This window comes from Sapajus apella, unplaced genomic scaffold, assembly GCF_009761245.1.
Source record: "Sapajus apella isolate SASKATOON/1434 unplaced genomic scaffold, GSC_monkey_1.0 scaffold14, whole genome shotgun sequence".
Classification (NCBI taxonomy): domain Eukaryota; kingdom Metazoa; phylum Chordata; class Mammalia; order Primates; family Cebidae; genus Sapajus; species Sapajus apella.
In genome coordinates, this window is record NW_022436954.1 from 31,215,519 (window position 1) to 31,236,650 (window position 21,132).

The 21,132-nt window shown below is 37.4% G+C and overlaps 1 protein-coding gene across 3 annotated transcripts in view; it reads left to right on the top strand.

Moving 5' to 3' along the window:
- LOC116555169 (doublecortin domain-containing protein 1-like) overlaps window positions 1-21,132 on the top strand; it is a 122,669-nt gene that overhangs the window by 22,804 nt on the left and 78,733 nt on the right. For 2 of the 3 annotated variants that reach the window (XM_032283660.1, XM_032283661.1), the window contains exon 2: window positions 10,179-10,348. The exons of the other annotated variant lie outside the window; for it this stretch is intronic. In XM_032283660.1, the coding sequence (XP_032139551.1) occupies window positions 10,179-10,348 (170 nt within the window). The remainder of the gene's footprint in view (window positions 1-10,178; window positions 10,349-21,132) is intronic. 3 annotated transcript variants of the gene reach the window in all.

The window sequence follows — 21,132 nt, forward strand, 5'->3', positions numbered from 1 at the left end:
CAAAGTGGCACAGCTTGTAAGTGGGCAGCAGGGAGGCAAACCCAGTCACTGTGGCTCCAGAGTCCAGACTCAACCACCATGGACATGAATATCTTTTGTGAAAAGGGATGGAAGATTACCCTAGGAGGGGGCATCAGAAGGGAACACATAGTGATCTAAAATTGTTGAGAAATAGGAAGTAAAGCAAAATTGTGGTTTTTCTGTGTGTCAGTGAATAAACTATGCATGTGTTAATAAAACATAAGGCAATGCCTTTATCTGTGTTCTGTTAAAATACCATAGTATTTAGAGTCAGTCAAATTAAAATTAACACATTTTTATTTCTTTAATTTCTTTTTTTTTTTTTTTTTTTGAGACGGAGTTTCGCTCTTGTTACCCAGGCTGGAGTGCAATGGCGCGATCTCGGCTCACCGCAACCTCCGCCTCCTGGGTTCAGGCAATTCTCCTGCCTCAGCCTCCTGAGTAGCTGGGATTACAGGCACGCGCCACCATGCCCAGCTAATGTTTTGTATTTTTAGTAGAGACGGGGTTTCACCATGTTGACCAGGATGGTCTCGATCTCTTGACCTCGTGATCCACCCGCCTCGGCCTCCCAAAGTGCTGGGATTACAGGCTTGAGCCACCGCGCCCGGCTATTTCTTTAATTTCTAATGAACAATTAGTTCTCATTTAATTAGCAGTTAAATGAGTTGCAGGGGTGTTATCTGAAACCCTGTTATAGTTGTATTTTGCATATTCTACTTAGCCTGTGAATATGTTCTACTTCTAGTGAGGATGACACTGTTTATAGATACATTACAGAAGAAATATTTCATTTAATAATGGTAATGATTTCACATTTATATAACTAATCCCAATGAAAGTATCTTGAAAGTATTTTTCATTTTATTTATTTATTTATTTATTTTGAGATGGAGTCTCACTCTGTTGCCCAGGCTGGAGTGCAGTGGTACGATCTTGGCTCACTGCAATCTCCTCCTCCTGGGTTCGAGCCATTCTCCTGCCTCAGCCTGCTGAGTAGCTAGGATTACAGGTACCCATCACCACACCCGGCTAATTTTTTATTTTTAGTAGAGATAGGGTTTCACCTTGTTGGCCAGACTGTTCTTGAATTCCTGACCTCAAGTGATCTGCCCACCTCGGTCTCCCAAAGTACTGGGATTAGAGACATGAGCCACTGTGCCCCACCTCTATTTAATTTTTTTAAGAGACAGGGTTAGGCCAGGCATGGTGGCTCACACCTGTAATCCCAGCACTTTGGGAGGCCAAGGCTGGTGGATCACCTAAGGTTGGGAGTTCAAGACCGGTATGACCAGCATGGAGAAACCCCATCCCTACTAAGAATATAAAAATTAGCCAGATGTGGTGGCACGTCTGTAATCCCAGCTACTCGGGAGGCTGAGGCAGGAGAATTGCTTGAACCTGGGAGGTGGAGATTGTGATGAGCCAAGGTTGCCCCATTTTACTCCTGCCTGTGCAACAAGAGTGAAACTCCGTCTCAAAAAAAAAAAAAAAAAAAAAGACAGGATCTTACTCTGACACCCAGGTTAGAGTGCAGTGGCACAATGATACTCACTGCAACCTTGAAACTCCTGGGTTCGAGTGATCCTCTTGCCTCAGTGTACCAAGTAGCTAAGACTACAGGCATGCACCACTCTGCCTGGCTAATTTTTAAGAAAAATTTGTTTGTAGAGATGGGGTCTTATTGTGTTGTTCAAACTGGTCTTGAACTACTGGGCTCAAGAGATCCTCCCACGTTGGCCTCTGAAAATTCTGGCATTATAAGCATGAGCCACTGCATCTAGCTTTGACTCATGAACTATTTTATGGGAAACAAACAAACTACACCTACCACTAAAATAATTACCTCTTTCACCAAAAGTTAGGATTATAATTGTGCATAAGTAAAAAATTAAACTATTGCTGTTTTTTCAGGTTATTTTGAATAGTTAGATGCAAATTTTATGTTTTAATAATTGGATCATATGGTAAACACACCAGGACAGTCAGTGGATTTTGTTCCGCAAGGGGCTTTCTTTTTAATCATATGCCTTTGATTTCCTATATGCAGCTAGATTTTCACTTATAAGCATTTCCCAATTAGGAGTCAACCTATGAAAGAATTCAACAGGCAATGGTTGTTAAAGATGCCTTAGAAGAGAGCTTCACCCACCCTATCATGAAACATTTAAAGGGGGAGGGAGAGTAAGAGGGCTAACAGAGAAGTGCTAGGTGGAGAAAAGCACCCTCTCTTACTAAACTATGTATAGAGCGATATATTTTCTTATTTGATGCAGATTCAGACATTTATTCAAAGTTTACCATGTGCCAAGCCCTGTGCCAAATGCTTGCAAGTTCACCATTTCATTTAATCCTCATAACCACATAGTTACCCTGTTTTGCACATGAGAAGACTGAGGCTGAAAAAAATTCATTTTACTTAAGGTCACATAGTTAGAAAGTGCCAGAGAAAGACATGATGTCTTATTTCAATAGGTATGAATTCATCCATAATACTTTTGGGTGTAAATTATGTTACATTCCTTTTACTCCTCCATATGCTTAATAGCAAGTGTAGCCTCATAATCTTTGAGCTTCCCATCTCCTGTAGATTATCTATGAACCTTAGGTGTTAATTGTTGTTCAAAAGGAAAATTCTCCAGCTGCCCCCTCCAGAATGAGAATGATCCCTAATGTCAGTTAGTCTGTTGGTGCTGCTAGTACTATTGGTGATGCTGTCATTGCCATAGCTTCTTGCTGACCCACGTCACCATAACCTATCCATCATCTGACTGGCTCTACTGGTCCTTGCTTCAGGAAAGTCTTTCTGACACCAGTTCCACCTCAGCCCTGCAAGGCAACATGGTCTTTGAAAGAGGATATGTTAATCAGGGTTCTCCAGAGAAACAGGACCAAAACTATGTGTGCATGCATGCATGCGTGCATGTGTGTGTGTGTAGTTATGCATTGCATAAGAATGTTTTGCTTAAGGATAGACTACATTTGCAGCGGTACTCTCATGAGATTATAATGGAACTGAAAAATTCCTATCACCAAGTGACATAGCTATTGTAATGTTGTAGTGCAATACATTACTTTTTCTATGTTTAGATACACAAATACTTACTATAGCATTAAATTTACCCATGGTATTCTTTTTTTTTTGAGACAGAGTTTCGCTCTTGTTACCCAGGCTGGAGTGCAATGGCACGATCTCGGCTCCCCGCAACCTCCGCCTCCCGGGTTCAGGCAATTCTCCTGCCTCAGCCTCCTGAGTAGCTGGGATTACAGGCACGCGCCACCATGCCCAGCTAATTTTTTGTAGTTTTAGTAGAGACGGGGTTTCACCATGTTGACCAGGATGGTCTCGATCTCTTGACCTCGTGATCCACCCGCCTCGGCCTCCCACAGTACTGGGATTACAGGCTTGAGCCACCGCGCCCGGCCTTACCCATGGTATTCTACATGGTAACATGCTATACAGGTTTATAGCCTAGGAGCAATCAGCTATACCATAGAGCCTAGATGTGTAGTATGCCATCTAGGTTTGTGTAAGTACACTGTATGATATTTGCCCAATGAAATGACCTAACAATGGATTTCTCAGAACGTATCCCCGTTGTTAAGCAATGTATGACTATCTATCTATCTATCTGTCTGTCAATCTATCTATCTATCTATCTATCTGCACATATATGAAAGTGGAATTTCCATTCTTAACCAAACCAAACATAGCTTAGAGATTCTACTTGCAGGGTGAATTGGCCTCAGTGTTATTTTGTCATCACTTTCTTCTTGGACCAATACAATGCTTCACTGCAGTGGGCACTGTTGTTGAATTCCCTACCTGTGAAAGAAGCTTCTAGAGACCTTTGGCTTGAAATGCACATACTTAGCCAAGTTCTTTCTTCTAAAGCATCCTTTTCGCTGCCCCCTTCTGGAAGCCAGAGTCACCTGCAGAAAAGCTCCTCCCTACTAGTTCTCCTCCCAAGATGTGGAAATGCCAACGCCACCAAACTCCAGCAGATTCACGGGAGGCTTTCATGTTGGACATCTCTTACTCATCAGTCAACCAGTGGTGTCCTTACCTGCTTGCCAGAGACTTCAAATTCCATGGGTCCAAAACCAAATTCGTTCTCTTACCCTCCACCAATTTCTCTTCCACCTTGTTTTCTCCTTTTCCTCCTCTACTCATTCTTTAATCAATATGTATATATGAACAGAGAGAGAGAGAAAGATTAATTGATTGATTTTTAAGAATTGGCTCCTGAGATTGCAGAGGCTAAGTGAGTCCAAAATCTGATGGGGTAGGCTGCCAGGCTAGAGACTTAGGGAAGGGGTACAATTAAAGTCCAAAGACAACCTGCTGGAAGAATTCCTTCTTACCCAGGGGAAGTCAGTCTTTTTTCTCTAAAAGCTTTAAACTGATTGGATGAGGCCCACCCACATTATGGAGGGTAAACTGCTTTACTCAGAGTCTACCCATTTAAATGTTAATCTCATCAAAAAAACACCTTCACAGAAAACACCCAGAACAATGGTTGATCAAATAGCTGGTTACCATGGCCCTGCCAAGTTGACCCACAACATTAACCATCACAGTGGCTAACACAATTCCTTCAGTATTGTGCTCAATTAGAGTACCCTTCACTGGTTCCCCCAGATCACAGTTCACATTACCTAGCCTTTCAAATCCACCTCTCTCTCTCCTTTTCTCCCTCCGCCCTGCTCCTCTCCTTCTCTCTCACAGAACCACATACACTCCACAGAGTCATTTTCTTCCAAGGTCTCACTGCCCCAGAATAGTTGTGCTGGGGTAGATTTGTCTACTGCAGAGCAGTTCTTGCTCATCTTTTTTATATCCTGGGAATCCAGCAATTTAACTTAAAGGCCTTTTAGGACCAGATTTCAAAAATGCAAAAAGGCCCCATGTATCATCCCTAGGTAAAGGAAAACCAGATAGCTGAGGTAGGAAATCCTACTCACTACTGGGAATGGAGCTAGTGAGGAGGAAATGCTTTTTGTTCTTCCTTAAAGAGTAAAACATTATTTTCATCAAGATAAAGACAGAGACTTTTTGGTGCCTTCTTTAAAAAGCAGTAAACAGTAAATCTTTGGTGAGTTCTATGGGTACATATGCAACCATGGAGATATGGGGTGGTACCTTCTCATTTCAAAAAGGAGGCTAAGTATAGATAGGTGGAACCTAGACATCTTGATTTGCCTGGGACAGGGCCAGTTTGGATAATAAATTATTTGGCTAGGTTAGATAGAAAAAATTAACATTGAAAATTTGTCAAAGCTATACTTTAATCCCGTAAGGAATCCTTTCTCCTGTGATTATATGTTGCTGATGTGGATAAATGTGTTTTTGGCATCTGAAGTACAATTTCCCATATTTCTTTAACAAATGTTTATTGCATAGCTACTATGTACTAGACACTGAATTAAGCACTGTGAATGCAAAGTGAACAGGACAGACTAGTCTCAGCTCTCATAAATTTTTTTAAACTGTAATATTATTGGAGAGTTATCACTAGCATATATTGGATGAGGCAAGGAAACTGATCAATGTATATATTTGTTTCCATAGTATCTTACTCTGGGCTGCTATAACAAAATACCTCAGTCTGAATAACATACAAACAATAGAAATTTATTCCCCACAGTTCTGGAAGCTGAGATGTCTAAAATCAAGGCACCAGCAGTGTCTGGTGAGTATCTGCTTCCTTATTAATAATGTACCCTTGCATTTTAAAAAGAGTCCACCTTTATGACTTAATTACCTTCATGAAGGCCCTGCCTCATAATAATATCACATTGGGGATTAAGTTTCAACATAGAAATATGGCGGCAGTGGGGGGGCAGTGAGGACATAAACATTCTGACCATAGTACATAGAAAAATTCATTCTTAATTTCAAGCAATCAACTGACTTAAACATGAACTTTGGGAAATGGAAAAAAGAAGTCTTTGTCATCATACCAAGTTGGCTTTTAGTTTTCTAAATCATCAACAATGTAGGAGCAGTGTGAACAAAGGTCTAGAGACTAGAAATAATAGCGTGTACAAGATGTTAAGAAAATTTTACATTGAGGATGGGCAAGGAAAAAAAGGTTTATTTCTTACTTATATAAAGGTCTGGAGGGCTAGTATAATGCTCTAAGTTCTTCCATTTCATTGCTGTGCTGTGAGTGGCTTCCATTTCCAAAGCCACAGATGGTGGATTCATGATCATTCATGGCTATTCCAGCTTTAAACCATGATCACATTTCAGATATCAGGAAGGAAGAAAAGAAGGCTGAAAATTATTCCCCATACCCCCTTCTTTGGTGACAGTTCCCAGAAGTCACATATACCATTTCTGCTTACATTCTGCTGACCAGAATTTAGTCATGTAGTCATTTGGCAACATGTAGATGGAAAAAAAGGCTTTAGCTGGATACTATAAAAGAGGAGAACAGATTCTAGTGAATATCTAACAGTTTATTCCATAATCCAACCCTTTAGCCACCAAAATATCTTTGGTACACCCTTCTTCCTATAGATAGAACATAACCACCTATTCCTGATCATACATGCCTGTTCTAGCTTTTAATTTTGTATGCAAACCCCAAATATAATCCATTTTAAAAATGGCTCAAAATCTAGGGTGTTGGGTTAATGCACAATTATTTTCATTAAGTCTAGTTCGTCTAGTAACCTGTAAACTAAAAGTTAATGCATTTTCCCCATCACACCTAACACAATGGGTGTATATTTGGAAAGGAGGAGAAAATGATTAACCCAAGAGTCACTGGTTTATAGTGGTTATCAATTCTGCTAGGCTAGATAGGAATTGTAAAGGTTCCCTTCTCTAGCAGGGGAGCAATTTTCTTGATAAGTTCATCAGAATACTCCTAATTCTGCCTTTTAGAAAGGATCTTTCTTATACATTGTATTTCCTGACCACATCTGAGGTGGTCAATGGAGAATTTGCTGTTCTAGAGTGCTGAACAGCTTTTGCAGGCTGCTTCCTTCCAATACAAATGTGGGCATGAGATTTGATTTACAGGTCAGTCGTGGTTTTCAGCCAGCCTTGTGGTTTCTTTAGCAATTTAACACTGCTCCTTCCTCTTCCCTTAAATTAGTAGACTTCCAATCTATAGATAATCCCATGGTCACAGCCAAAGATCACATCTAGACACTACTTTTATCCTGGGTGTTGGTTTTTTATTCACTGATTCTGTGCTTCAACATAAAGGTGATTCCTTTGAGGTCTTCGAACACAATAAGCTTAGGTGGAAAAACAGCAACCTTAATCTGATCTTTGACAGCTAGGTTAGTTTTATTGATTGATTGATTGATTGAGACAGGTCTCACTCTATCACCCAGGCTGGAGTGCAGAGGCATGAGCATGGCTCACTGCAGCCTCAATCTCCATGGCTCAAGCAATACTACTGCCTCAGCCTCCTAAGTAGCTAGGACTAGAGGCATGCACCATCACACCCAGTTAATTTATTTTTTGTAGAGTCAGGTTCTTACTGTGTTCTCCAGACTGGCCTCAAACTCCTGGACTCAAGCAGTCCTTCCTCCTCGGCCTCCCAAAGTGTTGGAATTACAGGCATGAGCCATCATGCCCAACCAATGAAGAACTCTTACAGAAAAGTGTTTTTAAAAAGCTTAGAACCACAGTCTCATCATCTGTCACCATCACTGTAAAGTGCTACTTTTTATAGTTCCAGTTTGGGATACACAAATAGTTCTTCAACCCTGCAAGGCCCAAAACCCCAAATTACTAGATTCCGAGTTAAATTTATATTTTAAACCATTCTAGTGCTCTCCTTATTTCTTTGCTCTAAGTAAATACTATGTATTTGGGGTTCTTGAAAAAGCAATTTAGTTCAAGAGAGGCAGGTGTTTCAGGATTAGGTTTAACTGCAATTTACAAAGACCCAAATTAACAGTTTTGAACAAGCTAGGTACTTATTTCTTGCGTAAAAGTCTGGATGTGGGTAGTCCAGGGTTGATATGGTACTCCTTCTTGTCAGAGGTTCAGACGCCTTCAATCCTCCCTCAGTCCTGACTTTCATTTTTAGCATCATATCAAAATTAAAGATGACCAATCCAGGACTAGCCATTGTTTTCATTCTAGGTAGTGGAAAGAAGGAAAAAGAAGGGTACACTCACTTGCATGGACCATCTCCACTAACATGTCATTGGCCAGAACATGGAAAACTGGAAAATACAGTCTTTATTTTAGGCAGCCATATGTCTCAGTTAACAATCAGGGATTCTAGTTTTGTAGAAGGAATAAGAAATGGATATTGGCAGATAATTGGCAGTCTCTGCCACAAAGTTTATACAAGTATTAGAAAATACTACTATATGGACACACCAGGGCATTGCAATACAGTTATTTCAATACATTTGGTACAATTTTGAAAAATAATTCAAAATTATATATATTTTTAAAAATCATATTTCTCCCTTGCTCCAAACATTCCATGGGCTTACTAGTTCTGTCAAAGCCCTAACAACGTCCTCCACAGCCCTGTTTTGTGTCCACCTCCTCCATTGCCTTTCTTACCTCATCCCAACTACATTCTCCCTTGTTCATCTATTCATCTACTTTTGCTGTTCTTCACACTTGCCAGATATATCCCTCCTTAGGACCTCCTGGATGCCTGCCCTAAGGCCCCCTCCTGGGTCTACCTGGGTATCTGCATGACTAACTTTCTTGCCTCCTTCGTGTCTTTGTCCAGATGCTACCAGCTCTATGAGGCCTACAACGACAACCCTACTTAAAGTTGCAATTCCCTCCACTCCTGCATACTTCCGATTTACCTTTTCCTCATCAGTTTTCCCCTGTAGCATTTATTGCCTATTAACATCTATACAATTTTCTTATTTATGATATTTATTGTTGATTATCTGTTTCCACTTGAAAGTAAGCTGCATAGGGCACAATGATTTTTTTTCTGCTTTGTTCACTGAAAAATATTAAGTGCCTAGAACAATATCAGACATATTGTAGGTGCTCAATGAATAATGTGTGAATGAATGAAAGCATTTATTTCAGAACAACAGTAAAAAAGTAAATGTAATTTTTTTTTACCCTAAAAGTAATATATTTTCCTTAGGCCTGGCATGTCATCTTAATTTTTGACTCCTCTTTGTTGTCTTAGTGGGATACTTGAGAGATGAGATTTTGTAGCCATTTTAATCAGCATTGTGAGTCCGTGATTAAACCCTGGAAAGGATCCTATAGGTCAGGGATCTCCAAACCCCAAGTACTGATCCCCTACCCTTTGGTCTGTGGAAAAATTGTTTTCTATGAAACTGGTCCCTAGTGCTAAAAAGGTTGGGGACTGCTGCTATAAATAACATTCTTTGACATGATTTCTTATGGGCATATTGTTTTGGTCATAAGAAAGTTTAGATTGTCTGTAATACTCAATATTTCTAGATTGCAAATAAGAAAATCCCAAATCAAACTAGCTTAAGCAAAGCAAGGAAATTGTTGACTTATGTACATAAGAAACTAAAAAGGTGGTTGTTTTTAATAGCTGGTTTCAGGGATTCATAGGTTGTCATGAGGAATCTCACTTTCTATCTCTCTCCATTTCTTATGTCTGGTTTTCATCTCTTTTGGCTTTATCTCAATGGTGGAGGCTTACAATTTTCTTAAAGTTAGCAATCCAGGAGAATAGAGCCCTGCTTGCTTTCTTCATCAGGACTCTGATTTACCATTTACCAATCTCTGTGTGTGGGAGAATAGGGAATTTTGATTGGCCAGCCTTGTAGACATTCATTTCCATGTCTTGAAGGCAAGGCCACATAATTGACAGACAGAATTAGGAGGAAGGTAAGTTCCAAAAAAGAGGGATGAAGGACAGACAAAAAAAAAAAATTGTTGTGGTGTGCATTTTCAGTAATTCTACTTGTAATTTATATAAGCAGTTTTCCAGCAAATAGCAAAAATTAACAGTATTATACCAATAATAGACTTAGATTCATATATTTTTCTTTCTTTAGGCTCTCATCTGTTAATTTCTAAGGGAATTTCACATTTAATAATTGCTATATGGCCTAGAATAACATGATGACAAGTAAGTTGTGATTAATGTCCAGCCTCTATTTGTAATCTATGTAGGATTTTACGTTTAAAATTAAATAACATTCTTTATCATTTTTAGCTGAAAATGGCAAAAATAGAAGCAGAAGATCACCGAGAAGCACTATCTCAGCCTTCTTTATCCCCGTTGACTAAAACAATGGAAGTATTACAGCGAAGTAGCCCTGAAGGCACCTTGGATGAGAATACTAGAAACCCAATTTACAAATATATTTTGAATGATTTACCAAGGTAAGAACTTTATTTCAGCAGTTTAAACTGAATACTGAAGGGGATAAAAGTGTTTATAGAAAGTAGTTTAGATATTCAATCAGTCTTGGCTGGGTGAGGTGGGTCATGCCTGTAATCCCATTACTTTGGGAGGCCAAGGCAGGTGGATCACTTGAGGTCAGGAGTTGGAGACCAGCTTGGCCAACATGGTGAACCCATGTCTCTACTAAAAATACAAAAAAATTAGCTGACCATGGTGATGGGCACCTGTAATCCCAGCTACTCAGGAGGCTGAGGCAGGAGAAATGGTTGAACCCAGGAGGCAGAGGTTGCAGTGAGCTGAGATTATGCCACTTGGCTGTAGCCTGGGTGATAGAGTGAGACTCTGTCTCAAAAAAAGAAAGTTCAACTAGAGGTGACATAAATAAGTAATTTTGAGATGTGTTGAGTTATGGAGGTTGTTGCTTAGGGTACAGCCCTTCCATTTTTTCTCCTTTTTTGGAAGAAAAAAATATAGATGATGCAATAAATATAAATTATCTATGGGATCTGACTTGAACAGGTAGCATAATGATAATAAGGATAATGGCAGGTAGTACTTGTTAAGTGCCAGTCACCATGCTTAGCACTTAACCTGCGTTATATCAATTTTGTTCTCAAAACAGCACTAGCAGGAATATAAAACAGATGGTAGTCTAAATATCTTCATTTTACCGAGAGGAAGAAAACACAGAAGAGAGGTTTATTAACTTGACTAAGCTCACACAGCTAGTAAGTAGAGAAGGTATGGTATGAACTCAAGTGGATCTAACATTACAGCATTTATCAGAAATATAAAGCAGAGGAGACAGGGGTATTATTTCTGTGCTTTTACTCTGTTAGAAAGTGAAAGAACTGGCTAGATGCAGTGGCTCACACCTATAATCCCAGCACTTTGGGACGCCAAAGTGGGCAGATCACGAGGTCAGGAGTTTGAGACCAGCCTGGCTAATATGGTGATACCCCATCTTTACTAAAAATACAAAAAAATTAGCCGGGTGTGGTGGCATGTATCTGTAGTCCCAGCTACTCAGGAGGCTGAGATAGAAGAATTGCTTGAACTCAGAAAGTGGAGGTTGCAGTGAGCTGAGATCACACCAGTGCACTCCAGCTTTTGGGAAACAGAGTGAGACTCTGTCTCAAAAACAAAAAAAGTGAAAGTACTAAAAGGTATTTTTTTATACATTGATAAACTATTGGCTGGCTAAGTGTGATGCCATAGTCTTTATGTTAAATAGAAAACTGAGACTGTAAGAAAATCAACAAATTATTCATAAATTAAGGATTATGTTAATCTCCTTATAGAAATGCTAGATTATACTTCTTTCCTAGACCACTTTGAGTGTTTGTTTATTTTTATGTGTATGTCATTAGTTTAAGATGAAAGTGAAACTTTGACTTTCAGCTAATCTTTGTTTTGCCTTATTCCTCTCAGCTATAAGTGCATATTAGCAGTGTCTAAGATCCTTTATACAGCGTAGCTTTTTTAAAAAATGAATAAGCTGTGTGTTATATTGTAGGTACACAAGTCACTCATGACTTATTAGAAAAAAAATTTCTAAATAGGATTAAATGTTCCTTTATACAAATGCCATTTCTAATGTAATGTGTTCTTGCACATATATTTTTTGCCTTTAGTATTTTTTTCCAATTTTCTACTTCAAAATGGAATATATTCACTTTTTATTCTAACTATTTTTGTGCATTTTTAGCTACTTAATTTTTTTTCTGGTAAAGCTAAATATATTTTCACTTATTCAATCTGTTCCTGCTTTTTTCTTATTTGCTTTCTTTGTTAGTCTGGTTAATTCTGGCTTTATTTGTCCTTTTCATCATATGTCAGTCTTTCTTCCCATGTGGCACTTTCTACTGCCTGTTTTTTATAGCTTTTGTTTCAATGTGCTTCTTTTGTTTCTTTGTTTGAATCCTAACTTCTTTTCTGTCAGTATTGCCTGTTACCATCAACTTCGATTATGATAAACCATGAAAATGAAGTAACCCTCTTCTTGGCCATCTAATGGAAAGCTGTAGACACTGCTCAGAGGTCTTTTACCTTCATGAAAAAGAAAATGATGAGTTTCAACCTGAAAGGGGTCAAATTCATAAAGGCTAATGGTAATCTAAGAGCCATTGGTATTAATATGATTATCAGAGAGAGGCAATTTTCTCTTTGAGTAAAGATATTTTCCCCCTGATTGAGGTTAAAACTTCTTTTGTTTCTTTCTTGTTTTCCTTGCCACCTTTCTTCTACCATCTTTATGGTCTTTTTATGAGAAACGATTATTAAAATAAAGTCAATATATTTTTCCTACTTGTATCACAGAGATTGTGCTTTTCTTCATTAATACATTGTACTTTTTATAAAATATGCCTACATGTATGTGTATATATATTAAATCCATTCAAAGTAGCCATACAGTGATCACTTTATCTTCTTGTTATTATCTGATGCTATTAGTTTGCTTTTTATTATATTTACATTATCCACTCTTCTCCCCTCTGTTCATGTGTTTCCTCTGCTGTCACTCCATGCTGCATTTGCTTGTAACATAGTGACAACCTCTGTGCCAGGACATGCCCCTTCACAAGAAAACCAACACCAACATTATAAATGTTTTCAGCTTATTATACCAAAGGTTTCATCTTCACATTTTATGATTCACCATTTGGAGGTCATGTGACTGAAAAAAGTGTAGCCTCATTTCTGTGGCTACTTCCAGGAAAGTAGTGCAATAGTAAATTTGTCTTGCCCAGCTGTAGTCTGATGTATTCCCAGGTGACCCAGAAAAGGGCAATAGTCTTGGAGACATGGATAACAGAATCAGTTATTTATTAGTAACAGATATCCAGGCACAATTTCACCATATTCATATCCAGCACTCCATGTGCTGAAGTGGAAGATCCCCAAATTACAATTGCATTTTTACATGAGGAGAATGTTGTAAACAATGAATATATTTTTTCCATCTCACATGTAAAATATATTGTTTTAATGATTTTCAGCCAATGATCATCTAAGGAATGTGATTTAATGATTTTTATAATGGAAAGTTAGAGTATTTTTTATCCTGCTGGCAACCCAGCACATTACCAACTCTTACAATTCCCTGAGGAGGAAAATTACTTTTAGTAAATTAAATGAGAACTGAAATTGGTTTTTTTTTTGAGACGGAGTTTCGCTCTTGTTACCCAGGCTGGAGTGCAATGGCGCGATCTCGGCTCACCGCAACCTCCGCCTCCTGGGTTCAGGCGATTCTCCCATCTCAGCTTCCTGAGTAGCTGGGATTACAGGCACACGCCACCATGCCCGGCTAACGTTTTGTATTTTTAGTAGAGACGGGGTTTCACCGTGTTGACCAGGATGGTCTCGATCTCTTGACCTCGTGATCCACCCGCCTCGGCCTCCCAAAGTGCTGGGATTACAGGCTTGAGCCACCGCGCCCAGCCTCTGAAATTGGTTTTTAAAAAGCAAATACTAACCAGTTTTTTGTTGTACGTAATCTAGGCTACTTTTTCACAGACAAATCTTGCTTTTGAGGATACTAACAACCGTCTAATCTATTCAGTCACTTTTTAATGTCATTTATCTTGGGCACTTTTTACTTGGAATGAATCTTAGATCCGTTTTGAAAGGTAAACATGTAGATATATTACCTTTTCTATGGACAGTTTAAGTTTAGCAACTTCATCATTCCAAAAATGAACTGTTGCTTCCCACCATGGAACAGGTGGCAGAAGGGAGTGAGAAGAAAACAGCAATAGGGAATGAAGCATGGTAACTAACACCTTTACTGTTTTAGATGCCTCTACCCCACAAATTATACTTTCTTCAGTTCAAGATTTTTTTCCAGATTTTTTCCTTCAAGCCTTTAAAAATATCTCTGCAGATCTACACATAAATATAATATTTTATTTATAAAATATTAAAAGACTAGATCATTGTTTCTTTCTGAAACTTAAACTTTCTTCTGGAAAAGTTGTATGTAATTTTTATAATGCCCCCATTTTAAATTTTACATTGGCCTTATTTTTATTTCTGTATACTTCTACACAAGCAAAAAAACCCCACTTTTTTCCTTTTGGGTGAAATGATTTATACCCTCAGTGCTATGCTGAGATGTGTCTTTACAAATCTTGGAAATTGCTCTTTAGAAGTTTTTCTTCTGCAAAAGTAAATAAGTTTAACTTAACAAACATTTGTTGAATATCTTCTATGTAGTATATATGTAGTTTGAACATAACATTTTGGTTATTATTCAATCACGGAGTTGCATGTAAAAATTTGTTATGTGTTATAATAATATATCCTGAAAATAAAATATCCTGAAATTGCTCTGCAATTGGAGAACCCTTATAAATATTTTTAGGCCAAATTAGAATTACCCTTTCTTCTGGAATTGGAAATAAAACTTGTGGGAAATTTTTTACTTTTATTACTAATTTTCTATGGTGTTTAAATTGTATTTTATCAGAGAATCTAGCAATTAGAGAAAGTTATTTGTATCTTTGGAAGTTTAGGCAAGTTGGGGAAAGGACAAAATGAAGTTTAATAAAATCTTTGTGCTTTTTGTACTCAAGAGATTTTATAAAAGCTTACATTCACCAAACCTAAGTGGGGTTATTTCTTTTATTGGTTGCTTTCCAGTGTTTTAAACTGATGATTCATTATTGAACATACTTATGGTCATTCTCCTTTATGTTTATATTTTATTTGTATATATTTCAATTAGAGAGCTTAATTACCATTAAAATGGTACTATAATAAAGGTAAGTTTCACAAATGATAATATTAAAAAAACTCTTTAGGAAGGTTTAAATGCCATAAAAATATAAAGCAAGAAATATATGCTTGTCAAATATACAGTATAAATAAATAATTTAGATGAAAATGGTTGACTACATTTAACAAAGAGACTACCAAATAATGAAGGGCTAAAGAGTGGTTGTTAGATTTGATGTACTTAATTTCATATTATAAGTAATTGCTATCCATAAAAATTCTATGGCTTCTGTATAAGAAAAAGAGACATTTTGACAGGCAGCACTAGTATGAAATGACAGCAAGTACAAATCCCTGGCAACTGTCATTTCATTAGCCTGCTGTTGAATTCATATCCAAATTGTGTGGTAACTTAGACCTGCATGTTTGTTTTTGAGCCACGGTCTGTCAAAGTAGCCACATTCCTTGCTTAAGAATAAAATTATTAGCCACATGCAAATTTATGCCATAGAAATCTAAACTTAGCAAGGATGTTTTGTGTTTCAACAAGAGGGAAAATAAAAACTCCATGTCATTTTATGCTTATGCTGAAATTTCTGGTGAAATATTTCTGATTAAAATAGAATTTTTAGAAAATAGCAGATAGTTTATATTTTATGTTATTATGAAATTAATTCAATATTAGTAAAGATGTTCAATAAAACTAAAAGCAAAAGTAATTCAGATTATTGATTATATTACATGTCCATTATATTTAGTGCAGTAGTGGAAAGTTGATCATGTAAGTTAGGCCACTATCAGTGAAAAGTAACAAAATTCAACTGAAAGTGACTTTAAAAATTAGGAACATTCATTATCTCACATAGGAAGAATTCAGAGAGACAGCAATTTTAGGGTTAAATTCAGCAGTTCAGCAGTGTTATCAAAAAGTCTGGCTCATTGTGTCTTTCCCTCTGCCATCCTCAGAATATTGGCTAGATCCTTTGGCTTGACCCCTCTTGCTTGCAAGATGGCTCATCACATCTTCACTCTACAATGTCCGAGTAAAGAAGATAGATGTTTGATCATGTATATCTCTTTTTCATTAGGGCTAAAAACCGTTCTCTAAAAGACTTCTCATGTCTCATTGGCCAAAATTAGATCACAAGCTGCTTACTTAACGTGCCAAGGTAAAGGGAAATGAAATTACCATCATTGGCTTTAGACCATTGAAGATTTACTCAGTGGAGCTGATAGGATTACTCATAGGATACTTTCCATGGGTGTGTAAGGAAGACGAATTCTTAAAAATAACTGATACTTTATCTAAGAAGAAATGGGGGAAATGACTTACATAAATAATCAACATTACTTGACATACCTCTTGGCTTCAGCTTTCTTATATTTTATTTCTTAAATTGTGTTTGTTTCTTTTCAGTGGCATTTTTGATACATTTTTGCATAATATCATAATTACCAAAGAATAATTCTTGCGTATCAACCACTGGTTGAGTTCCTGTGAAGTGTAGCAGATGTAAAACAAGGATCTTACTCTTGCAGAATGAGATCTGAAATCATCTGATACCACAAAACAGATAACAAAGCAAACATGGCAATATGCAAAACAGGACATCAGTTTATTCACAGGGCCTGGGGAAATGATTTGGAATAAGGAATAACTAGGATCTGGTGGGATTAACTTCTCTCATGTGTCTTGTCATCCTGAACAGTTTTGGTGAGGCCTTTTCTATGACCCTAACCCCTGGAATTTTTCCCTTCAGTAACCACGGCTTTTCCTTCACAGCTAATCATGATCAGTAATTGTAAGTTTATATGTGAAACTATTTGGTAGTTCTTTCACCTGAGAGTTAATGTTATTGTGAAAGTGGTTCTAGAAAATTAAGTTCTAAATTGAGGTTAACATTTATTAAATATTTACTTCTTTAAAGGAATACAGTAATAGGTACAGATTAGCTGAGTGAACACTACTGGTAAAAAGGTATGCAGATAAGAACTATGGAAGGCAATGTGGTGCAGTTATACCTGAGGGATATTACAGGGGAGTAATGAGCAGCACCACTTGGTAAAAATTGTTGGATGTGAGACCAAGAAGTATGATTTTACTAGGAGTTTTCTTCAAACTGCTATAAAAAGTCATTAAGGTTTACTAATGCTATTAAAAAGAGGCAATGACGAGAAAATTGTTCTTGTCTAATCTGTAGTCATCTCCTTAATTCTTATGGTCTAACTTACGTTTTTTTTCCTGTACTCCTTCCTAATAATATTTTCTTATATTTTTAGACCTTAAAGATTACTTAGTTGTTGCTTTATGAAGCAAAAATTTGTAAACTAGATTTAATGAAAATTTCAGAGAGTAAATATAATTACATGCTACCCTGAAACATCAAGGGGGTTGTGAATCCCACAATGTTTAAGATCTGTAGGATCTGTAAATATAATGGAATATCACCATCAGGTTAGGTTTCATTATATGGCTAAAGAGAAAAGATTTTTGCAGACGTTGTTAAGCCACATAATCAGTTATCTTTAAGTTAATTAAAAGTGAGATTATTATGGGTGTGCCTGACCTAATCAGACGAACTCTTAAATGATAGAGATTATGGAGAACTTAGAAAGCTAAGCTATTGCTGGCCTCAAAAAAAAAAAAAAAAAAAAAAAAAAGATAGTCAGTATGAGTTCTATAGCTGTTTAAGAGCTGAATTCTGGCAACAACCTGAATGAGCTTGGAAGACGACCCTGAGCATCAGCTGAGACTGCAGCCCCAGCTGATACCTTGATTTCAGCTTTGTGATATCCTGAACAGAGAATCCAGCTAAGTTTTCCTCAGACTCTGGACCTATAGAAATAGTGTGGTAATAAATAGATGTTATTTTAAGCCACTAAGTTTGTGGTAGTTTGTTGTACATTAACAAAAAACAAATCATGGATGGAGAAGTAAGTGGTAGGTAGATAGGTAGATATATAAATAGATTTTTAAAGGAAGTATACTTATGAAGTAATATGATTAATGTTCTTGTATTAATCCAATTCAGTGGAATTTAAACTTCAGGCTTAAAAAGAATGTTTCTATATCATGGCAAAAGCTTAAATAATACAATGATAAACTGAAATATTTGACAGAAATTAAGGGCTAGCATTTTATATGATAGGAAATAACCATTGAGATACAGTAATTCCAGCTATCAAACTTTCCAGGGCAGGTGTGGATACACAGGGAGGAGACACATTCCTTCATATGGGGTTGGCATAGAAATCATACTGAAAAAGGAGCTACTTTGTCTGTTTATATGTGAGTTATTTACAGGTGTAATGGAAAATTTGCCATCTCCATATACACTTCCAGGACAAGATGATCAGACTGACATAGACATATTAAAAAGAAAATCTATGTTATAAAACTAGCCCAGGTTCCAGAATATTATAGAAAATCTTAATAGTATGTGAGGAGAAGGTGAGGTGTTTTTCTGTTTTGTTTTTGGACAAAAGACCATTTCCTTTTTTTTTTTTAATTGCATTTTAGGTTTTGGGGTACATTTGAAGAACATGCAAGATTGTTGCATAGGTACACACATGGCAGTGTGATTTGCTGCCTTCCTCCCCTTCACCTATATCTGGCATTTCTCCCCATGCTATCTCTCCCCAACTCCCCACCCCCCGCTGACCCTCCCCTATTTCACTCCAATGGACCCCAGTGTGTGATGCTCCCCTCCCTATGTCCATGTGTTCTCATTGTTCAACACCCGCCTATGAGTGAGAACATGCAGCGTTTGCTTTTCTGTTCTTGTGGCAGTTTGATGGTTTCCAGGTTCATCCATGTCTCTACAAAGGACACAAACTCATCATTTTTGATGGCTGCATAATATTCCATGGTGTATATGTGCCACATTTTCCCTGCCCAGTCTACCATCGATGGGCATTTGGGTTGGTTCCAGGTCAAAAGACCATTTTCTATAACAATTGGTTTAGGAATCCACATGGAAAGGAACTATACCTGTTCATGGAGACTACATATAGGCCAATAAATGAAAGTGATCACAGCACTAAATTAAATTGAGTATCAGTTGAAAAAGACAGAATTCAGCAAAACAATCATACTGAATTTTAGAAATGATAGCTGTATAGGTCTTATGTAGATTTAAAAAATGTAGATCTTAAAAGAAATTATAATGTAAAATGTATATAATTAATCGTTCTCAAGAAGCACAGGAAGGACAGCATGCAAAATCTCAAGCTCATGCCAGGAAGATTTTGGAGCTGAGCTCCCTGCATGATGTCAGGACCCCTGAAAGACAGATGCATCTATTCATGAAAATGGGAATAAAGTTATTGTTCATCAGCCCTAGGAAGCAATGATAAACAGATATAATGTGTTTTAAGGTTTTGCACTATCTAGAAAATAATGAGTAAGTAATTATGTTAAAATTTAATAGGACAAGGATTCATATTGTAATGGGTAGTGCAACCAGTAAAAAATAAAGTTAAATGTATAATGTATAACCTAATAGGAGGGGAAATGAAATAATAGAAAATTATTTTTTAATCTAAACAAAGATAAGAAAGAAGTGAAAAGGAACATAGAACACATGGGTAAAACAGAAAACAAATAGCAAATATATTAGGGTTCTCCAGAGAAACAGAACCAATAGGTTATAATACTTTATTTTATTTTGAAATTTATACTTTAAAAATTTTATTTGATTTTAAGATTTATTGTAATTTTTTTTAGAGATGAGGTCTCGCTATGTTGCCCAGGCTGATCTCGAACTCCCTATTTCAAGCAATCCTCTCACCTCAGCTTCCCAAAGTGCTGGGATTATAAGCATAAGCCACCATGCCCAGCCCATATACTGCATATTTTTTATATATATCACATATATATATATGTATATAGGCTATGATATTGGGTCACTCGATTCTGGAGGCTGTGAAGTCCCATGATTAGCCATCTACAAGCTGGAGACCCAGGAAAACCAGTGGTGTGGTTCAGAGGCCTGAGAGACAGAGGAGTTTTGGTGTAGTTTCCAATCTGAGTCTGAAGGCCTGAGAAACAAGAGTGACCAGAACAGGAGAAGATTATTGTCCCAGCTGAAGCAGTAAGGCAGAGGCAGCCAGATTCCAACCTTCTTTGCCTTTTTGGTTTAATCAGGCCCTCAACAGATTGAATGATGCCCACTTGTCCTGGGGAGGGCCATCTGCTTTACTTGATCTACCAGTTCAAATGCTAATCTCTTCTGGAAACATCCTCACAGACACACCCAGAAATAATGCTTCCTCAAATATATGGACATCCTATTGCCTAGTCAAGTTGATACATAAAATTAACTATCATAGTAAGATTGTAGATATAAGTTCAAACACCGTAAGTCCTTGGTTTACTCATCTATAAAAGAGGAATAATAATATAGGGCTGTTGTGAGAATTAAATGATAAATATATATAAAGTGCTTAGAACAGTGACTGGCACAAATGCTATATAGGCATTAGCTATTAGTAATGTTACTATCATTATCAATATGGAGGGCATGATATACAATTTATAACTTGCCTGGCCTGGATGAGAGTCCCTGTAATTGGGCAAGTAAGGGCCAAAGCTGATGGAACCGTTCAAAGACTCCTTGGGGCTCTACACACAAGTTGAGCTGCTTCAGAGTTTAGGTGACTTACTAGGACAGGGTTGGAGAGGTATTTCTTATCATTATTCCTATACTGGACTGTTCTGGCCACAAGCACTGGAGTCTTTGTGAACACTCTGAGTTATCACCTTGGCATGGACCTCATTGTTCTTGTGACATGCAGTGGCAGCAAAGAGGCAGTGAGGAAAAAGAGTGGAAACAGCTGTGACTCATACCAACTTTTTTTTTATTGTACTTTAGGTTCTGGGGTACATGTGCACATCATGCAGGATTGTTGCATAGGCACATACAGGGCAAGATGGTTTGCTGCCTCCATCCCTCCATTACCTATATCTAGCGTTTCTCCCCATATTATCTCTCCCCAACCTGTTGTCTCCAGATTTTTTAATGATCGTCATTCTAACTGGCATGAG